The 19,553-nt window shown below is 45.1% G+C and overlaps 2 protein-coding genes and 1 pseudogene across 8 annotated transcripts in view; 1 reads left to right on the forward strand and 2 right to left on the reverse strand.

Moving 5' to 3' along the window:
* LOC108891315 (rap1 GTPase-activating protein 2) overlaps nt 1-16,634 on the forward strand; it is a 34,826-nt gene extending 18,192 nt beyond the window's left edge. For 2 of the 7 annotated variants that reach the window (XM_018688437.2, XM_018688441.2), the window contains 21 exons: nt 6,797-6,881; nt 7,195-7,230; nt 8,686-8,733; nt 9,042-9,074; nt 9,170-9,415; nt 10,153-10,256; nt 10,869-10,947; nt 11,037-11,090; nt 11,179-11,262; nt 11,356-11,456; nt 12,015-12,144; nt 12,480-12,635; nt 12,825-12,896; nt 12,985-13,071; nt 13,342-13,488; nt 13,592-13,696; nt 13,810-13,901; nt 14,025-14,129; nt 14,628-14,715; nt 14,970-15,036; nt 15,153-16,634. In XM_018688437.2, the coding sequence (XP_018543953.1) occupies nt 6,797-6,881; nt 7,195-7,230; nt 8,686-8,733; nt 9,042-9,074; nt 9,170-9,415; nt 10,153-10,256; nt 10,869-10,947; nt 11,037-11,090; nt 11,179-11,262; nt 11,356-11,456; nt 12,015-12,144; nt 12,480-12,635; nt 12,825-12,896; nt 12,985-13,071; nt 13,342-13,488; nt 13,592-13,696; nt 13,810-13,901; nt 14,025-14,129; nt 14,628-14,715; nt 14,970-15,036; nt 15,153-15,466 (2,233 nt within the window). In that variant the 3' untranslated portion in view covers nt 15,467-16,634. Of the gene's footprint in view, nt 1-6,796; nt 6,882-7,194; nt 7,231-8,685; nt 9,075-9,169; nt 9,416-10,152; nt 10,257-10,868; nt 10,948-11,036; nt 11,091-11,178; nt 11,263-11,355; nt 11,457-12,014; nt 12,145-12,479; nt 12,636-12,824; nt 12,897-12,984; nt 13,072-13,341; nt 13,489-13,591; nt 13,697-13,809; nt 13,902-14,024; nt 14,130-14,627; nt 14,716-14,969; nt 15,037-15,152 lie in introns of all 7 variants that reach the window. The other 5 variants (XM_018688443.2, XM_018688444.2, XR_001962292.2 and 2 more) reach the window with 5 other exon arrangements.
* The window catches only part of LOC108891313 (NACHT, LRR and PYD domains-containing protein 3-like), a 56,393-nt pseudogene that overhangs the window by 29,437 nt on the left and 7,403 nt on the right, over nt 1-19,553 (reverse strand).
* The window catches only part of LOC108891314 (NACHT, LRR and PYD domains-containing protein 3), a 39,429-nt gene continuing 35,688 nt past the window's right edge, over nt 15,813-19,553 (reverse strand). Inside the window, exons 15-16 of the mRNA XM_051067695.1 lie at nt 18,139-18,185; nt 15,813-18,025 (exon numbers count right to left, since the gene is read on the reverse strand). Of these exons, the coding sequence (XP_050923652.1) occupies nt 17,427-18,025; nt 18,139-18,185 (646 nt within the window). The 3' untranslated portion in view covers nt 15,813-17,426. The remainder of the gene's footprint in view (nt 18,026-18,138; nt 18,186-19,553) is intronic.

Below are 19,553 nucleotides of genomic sequence, written 5' to 3' on the forward strand. Positions count from 1 at the left end.
TTAGCCTCCAAAAAAACAACAACAAAATAACCCTCCTGTAGCTGCAGAGGACGTCGCTGCAGGTGCAGCAGAAACACAGATTTGTGGAAAAGTCAGCGAACACACAGATTCGTTAATGTTCATGCAGAGCAGCATGAGCCTGGAGCTGAGAGTGAGTGTGATGATAAAACAATAAGAAACACCAACAGTCTGCGGTGTCACCAGCGTCCCCTGGAGGCCACATGGGTCGTTTTACCTGTGCAGGAGCGGAGAGTGTTTTGGTTGGACATGGGGGAATCATTGTCACACATCAGTTGTTGTGTCCATCAGTATCATCTCGTAGCAGTTAATTAACAGACCGTTAAATATACCTCCAAATAATTCTTCTGTTGGCTGAGTTTCCTGTTTTAATAAATTCATTTTATTTTCCTTTCTGGCTGAGTTTCCCAACTGACAAACCTTCGTCTGTTTTCGCTGCCTCACCTGTATCATCAGATCTGAACCCAAAGTGTGTGTGATGTGCGCTACAGCTTGTGGTTGTGAGCTCGGAGGTTGATGTTTCCTGTAGCAACTTAGTGGCCTGTTCTGGAGCTTTTGACCATATCACATGGTCTTCATCAGCAGAAGTAACTGGAGCTTCTCAATCTCTCCATTACACTGAGCACCTTCAGAACTTCTTGTCCATGTTGGTTTAAGTTTGACGTCGACAGTATTGTTCACTCTTGACTTTGAAACAGCGTTTGACAAAACAATCTCCACTCAAGGTCCTCTTACTCGCCTGTTCTTGAACTTCCAAACAAGTTGAGTTGAATTGCTTTGTCACTCACAGAATGTGGCTTAAGCCTTTTTGAATTGCTGTGACATGTTGAAGTGTTGTTTCACTGCAGGTCTACCAGAGGCATTTGTCACTTTGGATATATGGTAGCTCAGCTGGCCGGCCCTGCTTTAAAATGGAAACTCTTCCAAAACTGTGATTGATGCTGGCCTTTTTCTCTACTTAGTCTTTTTTCTGCATTGTCAGCTCTCCATGTGTGTGTTCATGCTCTGAGGCAGAAGACTTGGATTGAGACCTCTGCCTAGTCATTGATTCTGTTCTGATTTTCACGGACAGAATCTCTTGGTGTAGCCTCGGGGGTGGAGAGTGTTGGGTTTGATGACCTCAGGATTGACTCTGTGCTTTGTGATAATGATGTGGTTCGGACAGCTTCATTGGACTGTGACCTCCACTGCAGCCTGGGACAGTTGACTGGGAATGAGAGACGAGGCCTTGTGAAGCAATCTTCAAATTTAGTGCTCGCTGGATCATCCAACAGTTTCTGAATCCAGTTGTTGTCACACCTGTTTGATGTCAGAACTGGTGTTCGATGAGTTTTGTAACTCTCTGGAACCAACAACTTATGTTTGGAGGTGAAGTATACTGGGATTGCTCGTTGCTTTGGGAATGGTCATGGTCGACTGGGAAAGGAAATGACATTAGGTTAGAGGTGGACTGCTGAAGGTAAGCTCAAGTTGTGGGAGAGTGGCTGTTTGCTGCCTGAAGACAATGTAAGGATGTACTCAGACCAACTTCTCAGATTGGCAGCTTAACAGGAGTTCCAACACAAAGGACAAAGCAAAAAATAAATAAATAAATAATAATAATATGGGGTCATCCAGCAGAGAAGTTGATCCTGGTTCCACTTTTGCCAGAAGGCAACATTCACAATATTGCATTGTGATACAGGAAGATAGACCCATGACCGTCCCAGCAGCACCTCAACTACCTAAAGATACTAAAAAGAACTAGTCTACCTCAAAAACTATGATCATTAAAGATCCATCCCATCTGAGCCACTGCTTCTTCAACCTCTTGCCGTCTGTAGGAAGATACAGAAACACTGCAGCTCAGAGTCCCAGGATGAAAAACTGTTTCTTTCCCAGGGGGGTGGTAAAATTAATCAACGCTGCTTTTACCCTGTTCCCTCACCTCCCCAGTGTGCACTAACTGGAGCAAGCCCAGTACTTTTATACACTTGCCTGAGAGGAATCACTCCAAAAATTGATGGATGATTTGGAAAATTATGATCGGCATTTTAAAATAAGTTATGGCTAAAGTGATAAAACATGAAACAGCACCAGTACGCTCTGTAAGAAATTAGCAGTTTTAGCCGTCAGACTGAAGTTTTGGTGTCCTGCTGTTGTCACATTACCACTTCAAGGTGGAGGAACTTGAGGGTTAAATTTAAATTTTAATGAACAGCTTTGATGTTCCTTCAGAGCCCAGGAGGCCTGCTGACTGGAAAAAAAAATTACAAATACATTTTTCATGACTTTACACACTGGAAAATTACCTGGAACTGTGCCAGCCGAGTACAGATGAAACCGGAAAAAACACGTCCCACTGTATCTACATTTATAAGCTGTAAATGCTTCGTAACACATGACAACGTAGCTGTAAGGCTACACTTTGTTTACCTGCAGCTGTAAACAGCTGTACCTCCTCCTGCTCTGTGAACAGTTGGAGGAATTAATTATTTCATAAAACCACCATGAAACTATCAAAAAAAAAATTTCTCCTCCTTCACTTTACTTCTTTGCAAGGAATAGAGGGAGAGGAAGCCAACAGCAAAGCCAAACTTTGTTTTTAATGAACAACAAGAAAGGTCCGACCGTCATCCTAATATCATTAATGAAGCAGCGCACAAACTCCAGTTACAGCAGCGTCTGTGTTCAGCCAGCTCTGCAGGGCGTGAATTAAAGTTTCTGAACCTGGAACTGTAACAGACAGAGCTGCACGAGGCAGCCAAACATTTTACTGTGATAAAAATGTTCATAACATTCGATAGAGAAACAATTCTAATGATAAAATCTAACCAAACAAGTCTAAAACTGAACTGAACTGTACACCTCTGTTCCTGTGATGTGACCGGCAGTGCACACTAAAACTAAACATGAAAATGAATTATACTGAACATTTATTGACCATTTTTTAATATCTCTATTGAGGAACATTTTGTCATCATTTCATATTGTGATGTAAAATGGATGCTCTGGTCTTAACACAGGTTTAGGTTGTTACACGTTTCTTTGTCTCCGGGGAAAGTTCCTGCTGTGACGCCCTGACAGGTTCCTCTGTTGTTGCTTTGTGTAGTGTTGTTGTATCGCTGGTTTCAGACAGATCGATTGTGATGAACAGGAGTGTTTGTGTTTGACATCAGTGTATCATGTTAACGTGTTTGTGTGCTTGTTGGAGATGATGTTATCGGCTGTGACACGCAGCCGTCAGCGGAGATAACGAGCCAGCTGGTTTTATTTTAAACTGAAGCTCAGGAGGTTTATATCACACACACACACACACACACACACACACTTTTATACTGATATATTTAAACTCAGAAAATAAATTCTAAAAGTTACGCAACAGTGAGCTTCTGTATTGTTACGTTACACTGTTCACACACAGTGAATGACCTTTTCTCTCTCAGCAGGCTTTGTGTCTCCTCCTTCCTTTCTGTTCTCATCTTCTTTCGTCTCTCGTGACCTTTTTGTTCATCCCTCCACGCTCCAAACGCTCCCTCAGGATTCAGATTCAGGCCTGTTTCTCTAATAATCGACTCTGGACAGAAGTTTGTTGGCCTCAGGTTGAGGAGGTTTCCTTTCTGCTGAGAAACTAAGTGTAGACAGTGCTTCCTGTGGATGTCATAAGCTTAATAAATGCACATATAAATACATCTATGATACATAGATCCTAAATATGTACAACACAAGGTGCAATTCAGAATCTCCCAGCCACAGTTCAGGTCGTTTAGACGCCTCAGAACGGTTCAGTAGAGCTGGACATTGAGAGTCTGGTCACAGTCCTTACCTGACCTTCCTTCCTCAGACTTGGAGACTGTGGCTCTTCCTCTGTGAAAACTACCGATCGTCTACATGAAGGTTGGGTCATCCCAGGACGGAGATCCTCGCTGACGGTGCTGCTTCTGCTCCGTGGTTAAAAACAGCTGTGCACCCGCATGTGGTCACAAAAACCAGATGTTGTGGTCCAGATGTTGATCATGGTTATTGCTCGCACCTGCTGCATGTGCATTACCACGCCGTGCTCCATTCATTCCCAACAGGAACAGTCTCAGAACTTTTTGATTGCATCTTGTACCATACAAAAAGACAAACAAGTTTCCTTTTGTCAATATAAATAAGGACTAATTATCATTTATCATTTTAAAAGGGTCTCAGGGTCTCTGCTGGTCTTCAAAGGTCTAAAAATGCACTGATTTATTGGTATTAAAAAGTCTACAATGTCATTTACAAAGGTCTTTGATATTCTACTCTGGGCAGCAGTGTTACTTATAAAATATTTTCGCATGTAAATTCAGCAAAAAAACGTAATTACCGTTGTTGTTATCTGGTGTTCAGCTGTTGACCTTAAATAAATTGGTTATTTGTTAATTAAGCTCATCTATCCATCCATTTATCCGTCTGTTTTCTGCTGCTTATCCAGGTCCAGTTATTTATCTACAGCTGGAAGTGCTGATGAAGATCTGATAGAAATGTCAATAAATTCATGCACTTGGTAAATAATTATTGTCCCTGCTGAATCTGATTCAGAGCCGTGACCTGGAGATAGACCCAGACTATATTACAGTGGAATATAACAGAAAGTGTTGCTGCTGTCGAGTTCCACTCTTTCTCTCCACCTCCTGCTTTTTTCTTGTTTTCTTTCACAGGTTTTTATGCAGCATCCCTCACTTTGTGTCCCTCACGCACACAGTTACACAAGGTCATTAACCTCCCTGTGAGGCTGCTGGGCCTCTGGCTGTTCCAGTTTCATCTCCTTTCAGTGAAAATGTCAGTTTGGTGAAATTAACGTGGATTCGTTAAGGGACACGAGAGGAGCAGGGCTGGGGAAAGCGCTGTCGTAAAGCGCTGGAGGAGGTGATGTCGGTGGTTTGTGCAGCTCTGTGACGCCTCAGGAGGAGGTCTGACACCTCCAGTCACAACCACAACACATCTGATAATGAAGCTTCCACTCGTGTCACCTCGTCATCCTGCAGGGATCCCGAGCCGACTCGTATCTCTGAGCTCAGCAGGAAATGAACATCGACTCGTTGACTCCTCTGAATAAACGTGTTTTCATTTAGAGAAAACCATCGAATCTCGACCAAAAAGATGTTTGGTCGAGTCGTCAAACATCTGCTGACGTTGTTGTCAAGGTCAAATCTGTGCTGTCAGCCACACGTCCGAGTCAACACGTCAACGAGTCACAGATGTGATGTGGCAGTGATGAAGGTTATGTCCAAGTCCGATCGTGTAAAGATGGTGTACAAGTCACTGTGCTCACGTCAGCTCTGACTCATCACTACGACGGTTGAATACCAAGTTAAAGCTCAAGTCATCAGTATTAATTTAGGGCCTTCAACATCCAAGTCTTAGTCAAGTCATTAATATTTAAGTCGGGTCAATAATGTTCCCAAGTAGTTGAGCAAACTAAACCTTGAGTCCAAGTTGAGGCTTGAGTCCCCAGTGTTCAAGTCCGAGTCCAAGTCACCAAAGAAGAGTTTGCGTTGAGTCTCCATGAGCTTAGTCTGAATATGAGTCCGAGCCATCATGGTTGAGTTGACAGTGTGCATATAGGAGTCTTTGTCTTCAACTTCTGAACGCCCACGTCCAAGTCAAGTCACAATTCCTAAAAAAAATCAGGACTCGAGTTGGACTTGAGTCTGAATCCTGGACTCAAATACTGCAACCAGCTCAGTTTGATTCGGTAAGTCGCTGTCATCTTACAAGTCATTAGTGTCGAATTTCAAGTCGTTCAAATCCAAGCATGACTCATCAGTATTTAGGTCCATGTCAAGTCATTTAAATCTTGAGTCATCAAGTCACTCGGTCCAAGTCACTGATATTTCAGTAAGAGCCAACAGTTTGACTCAAATGTGTAAGTCTTAAAGACCGAGATTAAAATCTTAAGTAATGACTCATCAGTACTCACGAATGAGTCATCAGTATTCAGGTCAAATCATGACTCGTCAACATTTAAGTCCAAGTCTGAGTCAAACCCATGAACCCACTCACACTCTGACAGCAGACCAGTGACGTGATTGGCTGCTGACAGCCTCTCCAAAAGTTTAATCCAGGTCAACATCATCTTCTTTTTGGACACCTGAGGAAACCATGGCAACCGCGGCGAGGAGTGTTTGCCGACTCGCCTGAGGGCGAAGGAAATGAATGGTCCACTGGCTGGTCGGCACAGTTGATGGCTGTGTGTGTTTGTGTGTGTTCAGTATGAAGTGTGTGGAGGCTCCTGACAGATTGGAGCTCTATCTTTAGAGACAGACTCATCGCTCCTCTGTGACAAATATAACCATGATTTGTGGCTCTCAGATAAATCAGGACACGGACTGAAAGGACGGGAGGCGTGTTGTGTTTTATTATGTCGTGTGATAAAGGTGAAACTGATACTTAAAGTCATTACATAAGAAAAGGATTATGTTTCATGCCGTCACAGACTTGTTAGGGTCCTGAGGAAGGTTAGGTTTGTACTCTGAGGTATTGGTACGAGGCTACAGCATAAGTGCTTTAAATAGTTGACAGAGTCAGGTCTGGTGAGTAGAAAACATATGTAGCAGATGCACGCACATCTTAACAAAACAAAACAAAGTAATGCAATAAATACAGAATTAAACAACCTCAACAACCTCCTCTGTTTGGTAACAGATAAGGTGCTACATGCTTGATGGCAGGTCCAGTTCAGAGCCTTTAGTGTATAAATATAGTTCAGTGTTAAGTATACAGTCAGTAATGTAAAGAGCTCTCAGTCTGATCTCTGATCTGGTTCTCTCAGCAAACAGGAGCTCCTGACCATCTCCAATGTTCCTGTGGTGGACTGCCCCCCCTCCCCACCACGTACCGCACCCCCCACCATGAAGGTAACACACACACACACACATCTAATATTACCAAATACCAGTATAAACCCTGTAATATATTTGGGATGTGACTTGGATCAATACCTGGTGAATCAGTGGTTTGAAAGCAGGAGGATTCTCAGGCAGGTTTGTTTGTGATGGAGATCAGAGGAGATGACGTCCTGGGAAAGTTGAATAAACGAGTGTTTGTTTGTGTTGATCAGTGTTCAAACTACAATGACTAACCACCTGTTTTTAGATCACCTGTATACACCTGTAACTTCACCTCAGAAAGATACATACAACACTAACACACACCTGTCTCTGTCTGCAGTCGGCTCATTTCTTTGACCTGATGGACAAGATGGAGGTAAGAAGCTCATCTGTTATTTACTGAAACTCATCACAGTTTGCTGCTGTGTGTGTGTGTGTGTGTGTGTGTGTGTGTTTTCTACCTTTAACACTTTATATGTGTGAACAGTTTTTTTTTTATGGTCTGTGAAGTTTCTCCTCCTCCGACAAACAACAGAAGCTGAATTCATCCAGTTTTCATTTCGCTTCAGGCTGATGAAAACGAGGTTTGGACTGATGCTGGTGAAACACGACGCCAATAACAATGTGTTCACTGAGTGGAAATAACAATATGGATCCAAACATCATCAGTGTGTGTGAACTCAGAGTTTATATTTCAGTCAGTTCGATCATCTTCAGTTGTTTATTGTGTTGTTTAATTGGTTGATCTGAGCTCGTTGCTGATTCATGATGTTGCTGCAGTTTATTTTTCCTTCCTCTCAGACTCAGATTGATCGATTTCCTCGCTGTTTATTCACTGACGCTTACTGATAATTGTAGAGAAAGTTAGTGCTCTGCAGCTTTGTTTAACTCTGCTGATATTTTCTCCTCCTGCAGATAAATGTCTGCTTCTAACAAGAACAGTGTTTGTATCAGTCTGATTCCTCTGTGCTGTAGAGCTGCATTCGTTTCCGACGTTGGTCACCTCCATGTTTGACCAGACTGGATCGATTTTCCCAGAAAAACATAGAGATGATGTTTTAAGAAACGAACATCTCATGTTTTAAAGTACATTTTAATCCATTTACACGTAATATATGTCAACAGCTTTAAAAGAAAGCAGAAATACCTGCAGAAAGAGACAGAAGAGGAGAGAGAGACGGAAGAGCACAATACTACAGGAAAGAGAAGATACTGAGTTAGTAACATGTAACATGGGATATGAATCCATATTGAGTGGAGAGAGAGAGAGAGAGAGAGAGAGAGAGAGAGAGAGAAGCTCAGTGCATCATGGGAGATCTCCCGGCAGTCTAGGCCTATAGCAGCATAACTAAGGGATGGTTCAAGCCTGAGCCAACCCTAACTATAAGCTTTATCAAAGAGGAAAGTTTGAAGCCTACTCTTAAAGGTACAGAGGGTGTTTCTGCCTCCTGTATTTACTCTGTTTATTCTCTGTGATAAATGAAATGTAAAACATTCTGATATGAAATAATATCAGTGAACAGCTGCTGTTGCTGTTGAACCTCTAAAAACAACATGGCTGCATCACCTGTAGTCGTCGCTCGTCTCTTTGCTGCTCCACCTCCTGACACTGTCTCCAGAAACCATCACTGCTGCAGTGACGTGTCCACACACACCGTCCTGCTGCCACAAACAGGTGGATTAATCCGCCGCTGAAAACAGTCCCCAACTGATTCTCTGTTTCCTCCTGACTGAACCTTCACTGAGTTTAAAACCTGTTTTAAAGCTGACCAGCAGACTCGGAGCTCGGAGCCGGTCTTAACTCTGTCCTCTCTCCCTGACGCTGATGCAGCAGGTACCAGAGGCTGCAGAGATGAAGACGATCCCCCAGAGACAGAAGGCACGTCTGTCCGTCTGTCCTCACATCCATCCATCCTCCACTGCCTCATTCATTCATCTGTTCATGTCCATCAAAACACCACACATCAGTTCTCTAATGTCATCAATTGACTGATGACGACAGGTTGAAGTGACAGTGTTCATATGTTTAAATGTGTGTGTCGCATCAACAATAAAACTCATGCAGTGTGTTCCTCATCATCTCTTTATTCACCTGTGTGTGTGTGTGTGTGTGTGTGTGTGTGTGTGTGTGTGTGTGTGTGTGTGTGTGTTCATGTATTGTGTGTAACTACTGTCTTTGTGTTTCAGGACGACTACATTCCTTACCCGAGGATCGAGGAGGTGAGACTCAGCATCAGCACCCTGGAAAACCCAGAGCTTATGGAGCTATCAGCTGCAACCACCTGTGTGTGTGTGTGTGTGTGTGTGTGTTGCAGGTGTTGGAGAGGGGGGGGCCGTACCCTCAGGTCATCCTGCCTGAGTTCGGAGGTTACTGGATCGAGGATCCCGAGGCTTCTCCTCCTCCTCCTCCTCCTCCTCCCACCTCTCTGGAGAGCCGGGGGGAGGAGGGGGGAGGTTTGGAAGGAATAGAGGAGGAGGACACACCTGCAGGGGATTATGGGTACCGTCTGGAGGAGATCAACGAGGCTGCGCGGGCGTACAGGAAGCACTTCCTGGGCAGGGTGAGCTGTGGGGAGTGTAGATGTGTCTGTAAACCTGAACTGTAACAGCAGCTGATTCGTTTTATAAGAAACATCATCTCTGGTTTCATCTTCTGAACGAGTGAAGCTCTGTTAATGAGCAGGAGGAGGGTGAGGAGGACAGAGAACCAGACCACCACCAACACCACCATACAGCACATCAACACCAGGAGCTGCTGGAATACCACTGCCTCCATCTGTTAGTGTGTCTGTGTTACTGTGTGACTTTCAGTGGTGGAAGAAGTAATCAGATACTTTACTGAAGTAAAAGTACCACACAGTAACACAGACACACTAACAGATGGAGGCAGTGATGTTCACTGATGCATTCACCACATAAATCAACAACATGTCCTTGTGAAATAGCATGTAGCAGCAAAGTCTCAGATCTGGACTGGACTCTTTGTAATGTTATTTACAGAGACCTAACATTCCCCCCTGAGCAGCACTTGGCCACAGTGACGAGTAAAAACCTCCTTTGAACAGGTAGAAACCTCGAACAGAACCGGGCTCATGGTGGGCGACCATCTGCCTCCAGCAGACGGACGCTTCCAGTTCAGCTGCACAGACACATGATTTCTGAGAGACGATGGTCTGTGGTGTTAATGAGTGTCAGGACGAGCTGACTCTGTCTCTCTGTCTCTCTGTCTGTCTCTCTGTCTCTCTGTCTGTCTCTCTGTCTGTCTCTCTGTCTGTCTGTCTGTCTCTCTGTCTGTCAGGAGCATCTCAACTTCTCGTGTTCAGCCAGCAGTGTGGGAAACCTGCTGCTGTCTGTGAGGCACGAGGAGGAGAAGGAGCAGGAGCACCTCCATGTTATCGTCAGGTACACAACACACACCTGTGACCAGGGGAATAAATAAACGAAACAGAATATTGTCTCACGTGTTTCCACCTGCTCCAGCCGACTCACTGACGGAGAGGATTCATAAAGTCAGACAGGACGAGCTCTATCACCACAAGTTCTTCAAGTTTGTCTTTGTTTGTTTTGTGGTTTTTGCTGCTTCTTTGCTGCTTTTACAGCCAGAACTAAATGAAGTGATTCACTGAGAGGATGATGGCAGACTCTGACAACGTGTCGCTGTTTGACCACCAAACCCTCATTAGTAGATCCGGGCTGCAGCAGGCCGTGATCCTGCAGTCAGTCCGGCAGCTATGAGGAGCTTTGGAGAGGCCGACCCAGGCCACACAGGTCCTGATTTTTTAACCTGTAGTTAGTGAGGAAGAGAAGGTGGCTCAGGTGAACAGAGCAGGTGTTGGATGAATCCACATCGGGCAGATGACTGTGTGAAGGCTGATCACTCACAGACCTGAACGTCTCCTCCTCTGACCATGAAGAGCCTCCTGTTTGGGGTTCAGACTCTCTGACATGTGACCAGCAGGGTTCAGGTTCAGGTCCAGGTCTCTGCAGTGAGGTTTGTCTCCTGTGTCCCCGCAGGTCTCGGGTGAAGAGCGTCTATCACAGACTGTCACTGACGGAGCTGCCGGACATCCCCAGCGTACCAGAGCTGGCCAAGGTACGAACACACTCGGTCTGTCTGGACTGAAGGAAGGAGAGGCTTCATGTTGTTGGTGTGTTCATGAGTGTGTGTTGTTCCTCCTGCAGCTGCTGTGTGACGAAGCAGCAGGTCTGCGGTTCAGTCCCGTCCTCTACCCGAAGGTGAGGAAACCTCACGTCTTCCCTCTGAATGACAGCAGAGGTCAGGTTGGACTGATTTGATCAGAGCGCTCTGTCCTTCTGTCTGCAGGCGTCTCAGCTGATCGTCAACTACGACGAGCACGAGGTCAACAACACCTTCAAGTTCGGAGTCATTTACCAGAGGTTTGGACAGGTACAGTCTGACTCTGCACCTCCTCTGTTCTGAACGATGTAACTAATGAGATAAAGGAGAACTGTGTGACATGAGCCTGAACCTGTCCGTCAGGTGTCTGAGGAGGAGCTGTTCAGGAACAACGAGGAGACGCCGGCCTTCACGGAGTTCCTGCAGCTGCTGGGAGACACGGTGGAGCTGCAGGACTTTAAAGGGTGAGACACACAACAGGACGGCACTGTCAGAGCTTCATGGTTTTAATCAGAACAACCAGTCCAACCAGTTTTATAGCTGAACATCACTGCCCCCATCTGTTTGTCTGTGTTACTGTGTGGTACTTTTACTTCAGTAAAGTATCTGATTACTTCTTCCACCACTGAAAGTCTCACAGTAAAAGACAAAAAGTTGTTTTGAGCTCAGTCGACTTCATGTGCAGCTGTTTAAATAAAATGAATCTCAATGATTCAACGCCTCAGTTTCATTATGATTTCATACAGTAAAGCTTCAGAGAAGGAGATCTTATAGCTGCTGTTCCTTCAGCTGAAAACTCTTCTTATAAACAAAGAATGATTCAGACACAAAACCAACAATCTGCAGAGTAGAAACTAAAATAAATCAGGAATGCAGCCAACTTTTACTTTATCCTGTTAAGTCGTGGCAGATGGTGTCCACTCCGAGTCTGAAGTTCATGGTTTGGACTGAAAGTTGCTTTGTGGGAACTGAACCTGATCCACAGCAGGATTTCTGCTAACTGGTCTGTCCCCCGTGTGCAGGTTTCGGGGGGGTCTGGATGTGTCCCACGGTCAGACGGGGTCTCAGTCCGTCTACACCGTCCACAGGCAGCAGGAGATCATGTTCCACGTCTCCACCAAACTGCCTTTCACCGAGGGAGACGCTCAGCAGGTGAACATGAGTTAGTACAACACAACATGACGACACAGTCAGATTCAACATCACACAGCATGAAGAGCAGCATCAGGGCCTGACATGGTCTGGTTTGGACCATAACACACGATGTGACATACAGAACTGATAAGACATCGAAGATCAGAACATAACACAGCACGAGGAGACGTGACGTGATCAGGTGACGTGACACACATGACATAAGCTGAGGTGAGAGGACATGACTGATGTTAATGGGATGTGTCTTGACGTGATGAAGACAGGATTGAACATTACATAAAACAGTAACGTTAAACAGTGAGAGCAGGACTCAGGAAACTCTTCCTCCTCAGCTTCAGAGGAAACGTCACATAGGAAATGACATCGTGGCGGTGGTGTTTCAAGAAGAGGCCACGCCCTTTGTCCCCGACATGATCGCATCCAACTTCCTCCACGCCTTCATCCTAGTGCAGGTGGAGGAGCCCTGCTCTGACAGCACCACCTACAAGGTACAGCTGAGAACAACTTTTACAACTGTCCTCATGTCATGTTCATGTATCTGCCAGTTTCCTCTGACCGTTAAACACAGGGGTGTTTAAATGTCCAACAAACACAACGTTACCTTTAATGCTAATGTTTCACTGACATACTGAGAAAACCTGTGATGTTTTGACAGTAGAAACTGCTGTGATTGACAGGTGTCCGTCACTGCACGAGAAGACGTGCCTCAGTTTGGCCCGCCCCTCCCAAATCCAGCCGTCTTTAAGAAGGTGGGCACAGAGCTCTGTTGGTGTTTTGGAGGTTTTTTGTTTATTTATCTCTTTATCTTAGTTTAAGTTTGCTGGTTTTCATTTTCAGGGTCCAGAGTTCAGAGAGTTTCTTCTCACTAAGCTCATCAACGCAGAGCTGGCCTGCTACAAGAGCGACCGCTTCGCCCGACTGGAGGTAAAAACACCTGAAGGATCTGAACTGTCACTACATCTGCTCTGTCTCTGTTTGTTTCCTCTGAACTGAAATCCTGATCATTAACTACCTGCTGCTCTGTTTCTTAGTAAATGTGAAGGGAAATTGCTAAAATGCCCTTAGACTGCAGTTCCTCTGGTGGTGTTCCACAGGGCTCAGATTTAGATCCCCCATCATTTTCTAAGGACTCACAGCTACAGTGTTGTAAACTACCAAATAAATCATTCTCAAAATGAATGTGTATTTGTTCAGGAGCGGACCCGGGCCGCCCTGCTGGACAGCCTCCATGATGAACTGCAGAGACGCTCCCAGAGCATGCTGGGATTGACATCAGGTCTAGAGGAGGAGGGTCGAGCTGAGAACGGACACGCCCACGGAGGACTCCTGGAGTCCATCAAGGTGCGTGTTTGTTTTTTTTCTTCTTTTCCTAAATGAAACGTAAAGCAGAGAAAACTCCAGTTTCTGACTTTTACTAATACTTCTACCTTTTCATCCATCTCAGAGGGCGATGAGAGGACGCAGCGTCTCCATGGAGACCATGTCGCGAGGCGGGGCGGGTCTGCCCACCAGTCTGAGTGGGGGGGGTCTGGCACACATCAGTGCCGAGGTCAGCAGAGGTCAAAGTTGTCATAGTCTGATCACATGGCTCCTCCTCATGACTGTGATGGTGGCAGTTGTCAGTGTGTGTTAACAGCTGGTGTGTTGTGTGTCTGACGTCAGTGCATCGTGAAATCTCCTGTGAAGAGGAGATCAGGACTTTTCCCTCGTCTGCTGAGCGTCGACAGCCAAACAGAGAAACACAACCAGAGAAGGTAACTTTGTCTTTGAGTTCAGATGTGTTTGTGTTGTTGCTGCTGCTCATGGTCAGAACTCCAACACTGACACTTTACATGTGACTGTTGAACACGTTTCTCTTTATTCTGCGAATCCATCAGTCTCCTCAGTGAGCAGAGGAGCTTCGACAGCTGCCAGCCGACACTGGAGGTGAAGTCAGAGCTGCCGTCCAATCCCAGCTCTCCAGAGGCAGGACAACGGGACAGGTGAGCGTGGAACTGGGCAGGTTGCTCTGTGGACACCTGGTGCCGCTGGGCTTCCTTTGAGTCTTCAGACTCTGCCTTCCCGCAGGACGTATTGGTTGGGTTCAGGAGTTCCTCAAAGTGCTCCTACTACCACTTCCTTCCCCAGTCCGGGTCAGTGGTTCTTTTTGCTGGCCTGAGTCGTTGAGTGGTTTACCAGAACCTCCTTACAGCCCTTCTGCCTTCTTAGTACCTGTCCACTTCTTCAGGAGACACCTGGACCAACCAGTCCTGAAAAGCCCATCTTCAACCCGAGGAGACCTTCTCAGGTTTCCACCTTAACAGGCCCCAACAACCTTCTGACCCCAGCTCCAGGCCTGCTGCATCTGCAATGGAGGTTTTGGACATGGTCCACTTAGACTCCATGTCCCCAGCCTCCCTCACGATGCACAAACAAAAAACTAACAAAAAATAGAAATATTCAAACATTCAGAAAGATGATGTTGCTGATCTAATCTGCAGGATTCACATGAGGAAGGAGAGCAGTAAGATTTCCAGATCAACATCCAGCACCTGCAGCTTCAGCATCCCTGCTGACGACACACACCTGGTGAGACCACACAGTTACAGTTTGTCCTGAGGGTGGTGTTGATGTTCTCATTAAAATCTAGAGAGTTCATTCACAACAGACACTTAATAAAAATCTGAGTCCGTCAGCGCTGAACATGGAGGAAGTTTTGAATTAGCATTAACTGGGGAACTCAGAGAGAAAAGCCTCTATTCTCTCTGCCGCTGAGGTGAATCCATTTCACACTGACAGCTGGTAAAGTCAGTCCTCTGCCCTCTCTCTCTCTCTGTCTTCAGCTGGCTCAGGCTGCAGCGGTGGAGGGTCAAAGTTCAAGTCCGCTCCTGGTCTGTCGCAGCCCCACAGGTTCAGTATAACGTCCAGATATTCAGTGTAACACAGTCGGACTCCTGCAGGTTTCACTCCACAGTCAAAGCTCTTCGTCCAACACTCACATGTTTTTCTGTTCTGTTCACTTTCAGAGCTGAAAAATAAAAACTCTCCCAGATCCAACCTCAAGTTTCGTTTTGACAAGCTGAGCCACTCTGCTGCAGTAAGTCTGTTTGTGTTTGTGTTGTCAGCAGGATGGACACCACCTCCTCTGGGCTGTGTGTCTCTGTGTTACAGCTCCACTGAATACATTAGAAAGATCAGTTTTTACATCCTCTGTCCATTTTACTGGACGTTAACTGGACACAGACGATGGACAGAGTCAGAGACAGGAAGAGGCCGAGCCGACACAGGAGCTGCTGTAAAGAGCTGTGAGCTTCTCAGAGAGACTGATGAACAGCTGTGATGTTTTCTGACTCTAACACTTGTCTCTGTGCTCAGCAGGGACATTAGACTGTGAGGACAGCAGTGGGAGGTACGTACACTGTCATGTTGGTGTTTGTATGAGCTGACTGATGAATGCTCTTTATTTCACTCTGAAACATCATGACTCTGTGACGCCTGAAGAGACAGAAGGACGCAGTCAAAAGTCTTTACTCCAAATTCTGACCTGACTTTAATGAGATTTCCTGAGTCTGTTGATCATAAATGTGACGGTGACCTTCTCTACTCTGACGTCCTGAGGTGAAACTGGTTCAGACCAGGTGACAGTTCAATGACAACATGTGAATCTGAAGAAGAAGCTTCTGCTGTTTGTTGGAGTTTGAGCTTTGATTGAGTTTTTAATCTCTTTATTTTCTCTGCAGTTTCAAAAGAAGAACAAGAAGGAGGTTCAGACAGACATCAGCCTCCAGGAGGAGGAGGAGGAGGAGGAGGACTGTAATCTGAAAACACACAAACACTCTCTGAGGATAAAAAGGTGATCTGAGTCTTTCAGTATTGATTATCTGCTGATACAGAGTCTGATCAGAGACTTATATCGACCTGATCATTAAATCTGTATCTGACATGTTGGAATGAAATGATCGATCTGAGATGAATTAAAGTTGAACTGGAGAACGGATTCGACGTGAAGTGATCCTCAGACACTCAAACCCACAACAGACGAGTCACTGACTGATCCTGATCCGTTAAAATCCTCCCAGATCAGCCAAACACCAGAGTTCTGCTTTAACGGTGGTTTGATGCAGAAACCCACAGAAACTGCTGAACAGGACATGAAGCAGTAAAATAACACAAAGCTGTGTGGATCTTCCTCTGTGGATGTTCTACATATATACAGTATATATACACGTGAACAGACTGAACCAGGGCACTGACTGAATACTAACTGAACTCTGTCTTTACTGCACTGAAAGCACAAACTGTTCCTCCTCTTCTGGCTCTGATTTCAGGTGTAAATCTCTTTTTTCTGTGTCTTTAGAGTTTTTGCAGAACAGAGATAATAACTGTTTTATTTTGAAAGGGGACGATGAGAGGGAAGATGTAGCATTAAAACAAAGATGTCTGTGTGTGTTTATATTTCATGATGAAAATCTGATGTTATAAAGTTTCTGCAGGATGAGTTTCACTGACTTCTGTGGTGTGTGTGTTCTTTAAACAAACACTGGAAACATTTTCAATGAGAAAACTCAGAATTTCACGACAACAAACGAAAAATGAAGATAATTTCTTAGGTTTTGCCTAAACCCATCCGTCCATCTTATCTGGGGTCAGGTCACAGTGGCAGCAGGCTAAACAAACTATTCCAGACTTCCCTCTCCCCAGCAACATTTTCCAGCTCCTCCTGAGGGATCCTGAGGTCCCAGGTCAGATGGGATTTAATCTCTCCAGTGAGTTCTGGGTCTGTGGAGGAAACTTATTTCCACTTGTCTCTGCGATCTAATTCTTTTGGTCACTACCTAAAGCTCATGACCACAGGTGAGGGTTGGAACATAGATTATACATTGAGAGCTTTGCCTTCAGGCTCAGCTACAGCATCCACATTACTTCTGATGCTGCACCTGTCAATCTCATCATCTTTCATTTCATGAATAGTAAGTGTCACGTTCTCAGTTCTATATGACTGGATGTTCTCGAGGTTCTTGAAGACGTTCCACCTCTCATCTGAAAGATTCTTCAGTTCTAACTGACTGGTGGGGAGACCAGGGGTTCAAACTGGGGTTGTTAACATCTCAAGAGTTGTTGACGTCACATGTGAGTCTTTGATCCAGTCGGCCATCTTGTGAGTCATGAGTTACATGAGTTATTGTTGCTGAAAGAAGCATCGAACCGTCACTATACAGAGGAAGTGGTTCATGACCAAACAGCTGCTGTGATCCTGGACTGGACTGATCTCTAACAGGAGGAGACTCTCTCTGCTACACTCAACACAGAGACACTGAGGAACCAGAGGACCAGGACCAGAACCCAAACCCAGGATACAGAGGTTCAGTGAATGTGGTGTTGAAGGTGTGGAGGTGGATCAGAGAGTCAGAGGAGACTCTGTAGAAGGACAGAGAGCCAGCAGGACAGTCCACATACACTGCTACTCTGTTAGAGACAGAGGAGGAGGAGGAGGAGGAGGAGGAGGAAGAGAGGAAACGAAAGAAGGAGGGGAGGAGAGGACGAGAGGAGGAGGAGGAGATAGGTGTTTTTGTCTTATTGTGCCAGACAGAGTAACGACCATCATCAGAACAGTCCAGACTCCAGGACTGATCGTTCCATCCAAACCAACAGTCACTGCCTCCTTTCCTTCTGATTCCTCTGTAACTCACTGAGATATGAACTTCTCCTCTCCACTCGACCTCCCAGTAACAGCGACCAGTCAGACCAGTTCTACACAGCAGCTGAGAACACTGATCAAATCTGTCTGGATGATCAGGATATGACTGATCCTCCTCCACACATGTCACCTTCCTGTTGTTGTCAGACAGTTTGAGTTCTCTGTTCACTGTGTTTGTGTCGATTGTGAGTTGACAGGAATCTGATGGAGAGAACAAGACACAACACAGCTGCAGTTATTGATCGATCATCTGATCATTGATTGACAGTTTGAAGCTGCTTTGTTTTCATCAATCAAATGAAAAACACACTTACACCTCCATAGACCTGGTGTCAAACACTGGACTCCACCAGGCTCCACCCTGAAAGGAGGAGGGGGGTCAGACCAGCACATTCTCTTTCAGCAGGACAACATGGACATTACATGGCTCTCATACACAGACTGTTTGATGGTTCTGTTCAGATGGAGGCTTGTATGTATGGATGTACATTCAGCACAGAAACAAAGGAGCTGGAGTCAGAGCAGGGAGGAGACATGGAGGAAAGACTTCATCATCTCAGATATTTGGATTATTATTGTTGCTCTGTTATTATCAGTGTGTGGACACTGAACAGAGGCCTGAACTACGAAGTCAAGTCAAGTCAAGTCAAATTTTATTTATATAGCGCCAATTCACAACAGAAGTTATCTCGAGACACTGTACATATAGAGCAGGTCTAGACCGTACTCTTTATCTTATAAGATTTACAGAGAAAAACCCAACAGATCCCACCATGAGCAGCACTAGGAGACTGTGGCAAGGAAAAACTTCCTTTTAAGAGGCAGAAACCTCGAGCAGGGTGGGCGGCCATCTGCCTCGACCAGTTGGGTTTAGACAGAGAGGGGGTGGGGGAATGAGAGAAATTATAATAATAATAATAATAATTATTATTATTATTATAGCTAAAGGAATAATACTGACAGAACAGTGAAACATTAATAGCACTAACACTATCAATAACACTAATAAATGTTTAATTATTGTTGCATCATGGGTTGAGCTGGATCATGGGAGCAGCAGGAGACTCTCCAGCTCTGGAGGCAGAACCCTGCAGTAAGAGACAGTAGCAGAGAGAGAGAGAGAAGCACAGCCTGGGCAGTAATGTGCTTGAGGGAAGAAACACACAGTTAAAGTGATGCAGTGATATTAAGACAGTTAATAATAATCTCGTCGGCAGGACATCATGGACAACATTTACTAACTATTAATCTTAACTGATGCATTGAGACTGACCCAACCCACTGAGGGAAAAATGGTATCCTGAAATAGGAACCAGCCTCCTTCAAGGCTGTAGTATTGAAACCTTCTCCAGTAGCTTCTGATCCCCATGACCAGGGAAATAGATTGCAACCACTCAACCTTGTGGTACTTTACAGACCACTTGGCCCCTACTCACAGTTTTTAGATGAATTTGGAAATTTTTTATCATGTCTTGTCACATATAGTGATGATATCCTTATTATGGGTGACTTTAACATTCACCTAAATAAGGCCTCTGATCCTTTAAATATAGCCTTTCTGGCACTTATTGATACTTTCGGGTTCACACAGTCTGTACATGAACCTACTCACTGTGGTGGTAACACTCTAGACCTGATTCTTTCCCGTGGGATAGAGGTGTCTAATCTGACCATCTCTCCCGTCACATCTGTTATCTCCGATCATTTTCTTATCAAATTTGATGCAACT

The sequence above is a fragment of the Lates calcarifer genome, unplaced genomic scaffold, assembly GCF_001640805.2.
Source record: "Lates calcarifer isolate ASB-BC8 unplaced genomic scaffold, TLL_Latcal_v3 _unitig_1931_quiver_614, whole genome shotgun sequence".
Taxonomy (NCBI): domain Eukaryota; kingdom Metazoa; phylum Chordata; class Actinopteri; family Centropomidae; genus Lates; species Lates calcarifer.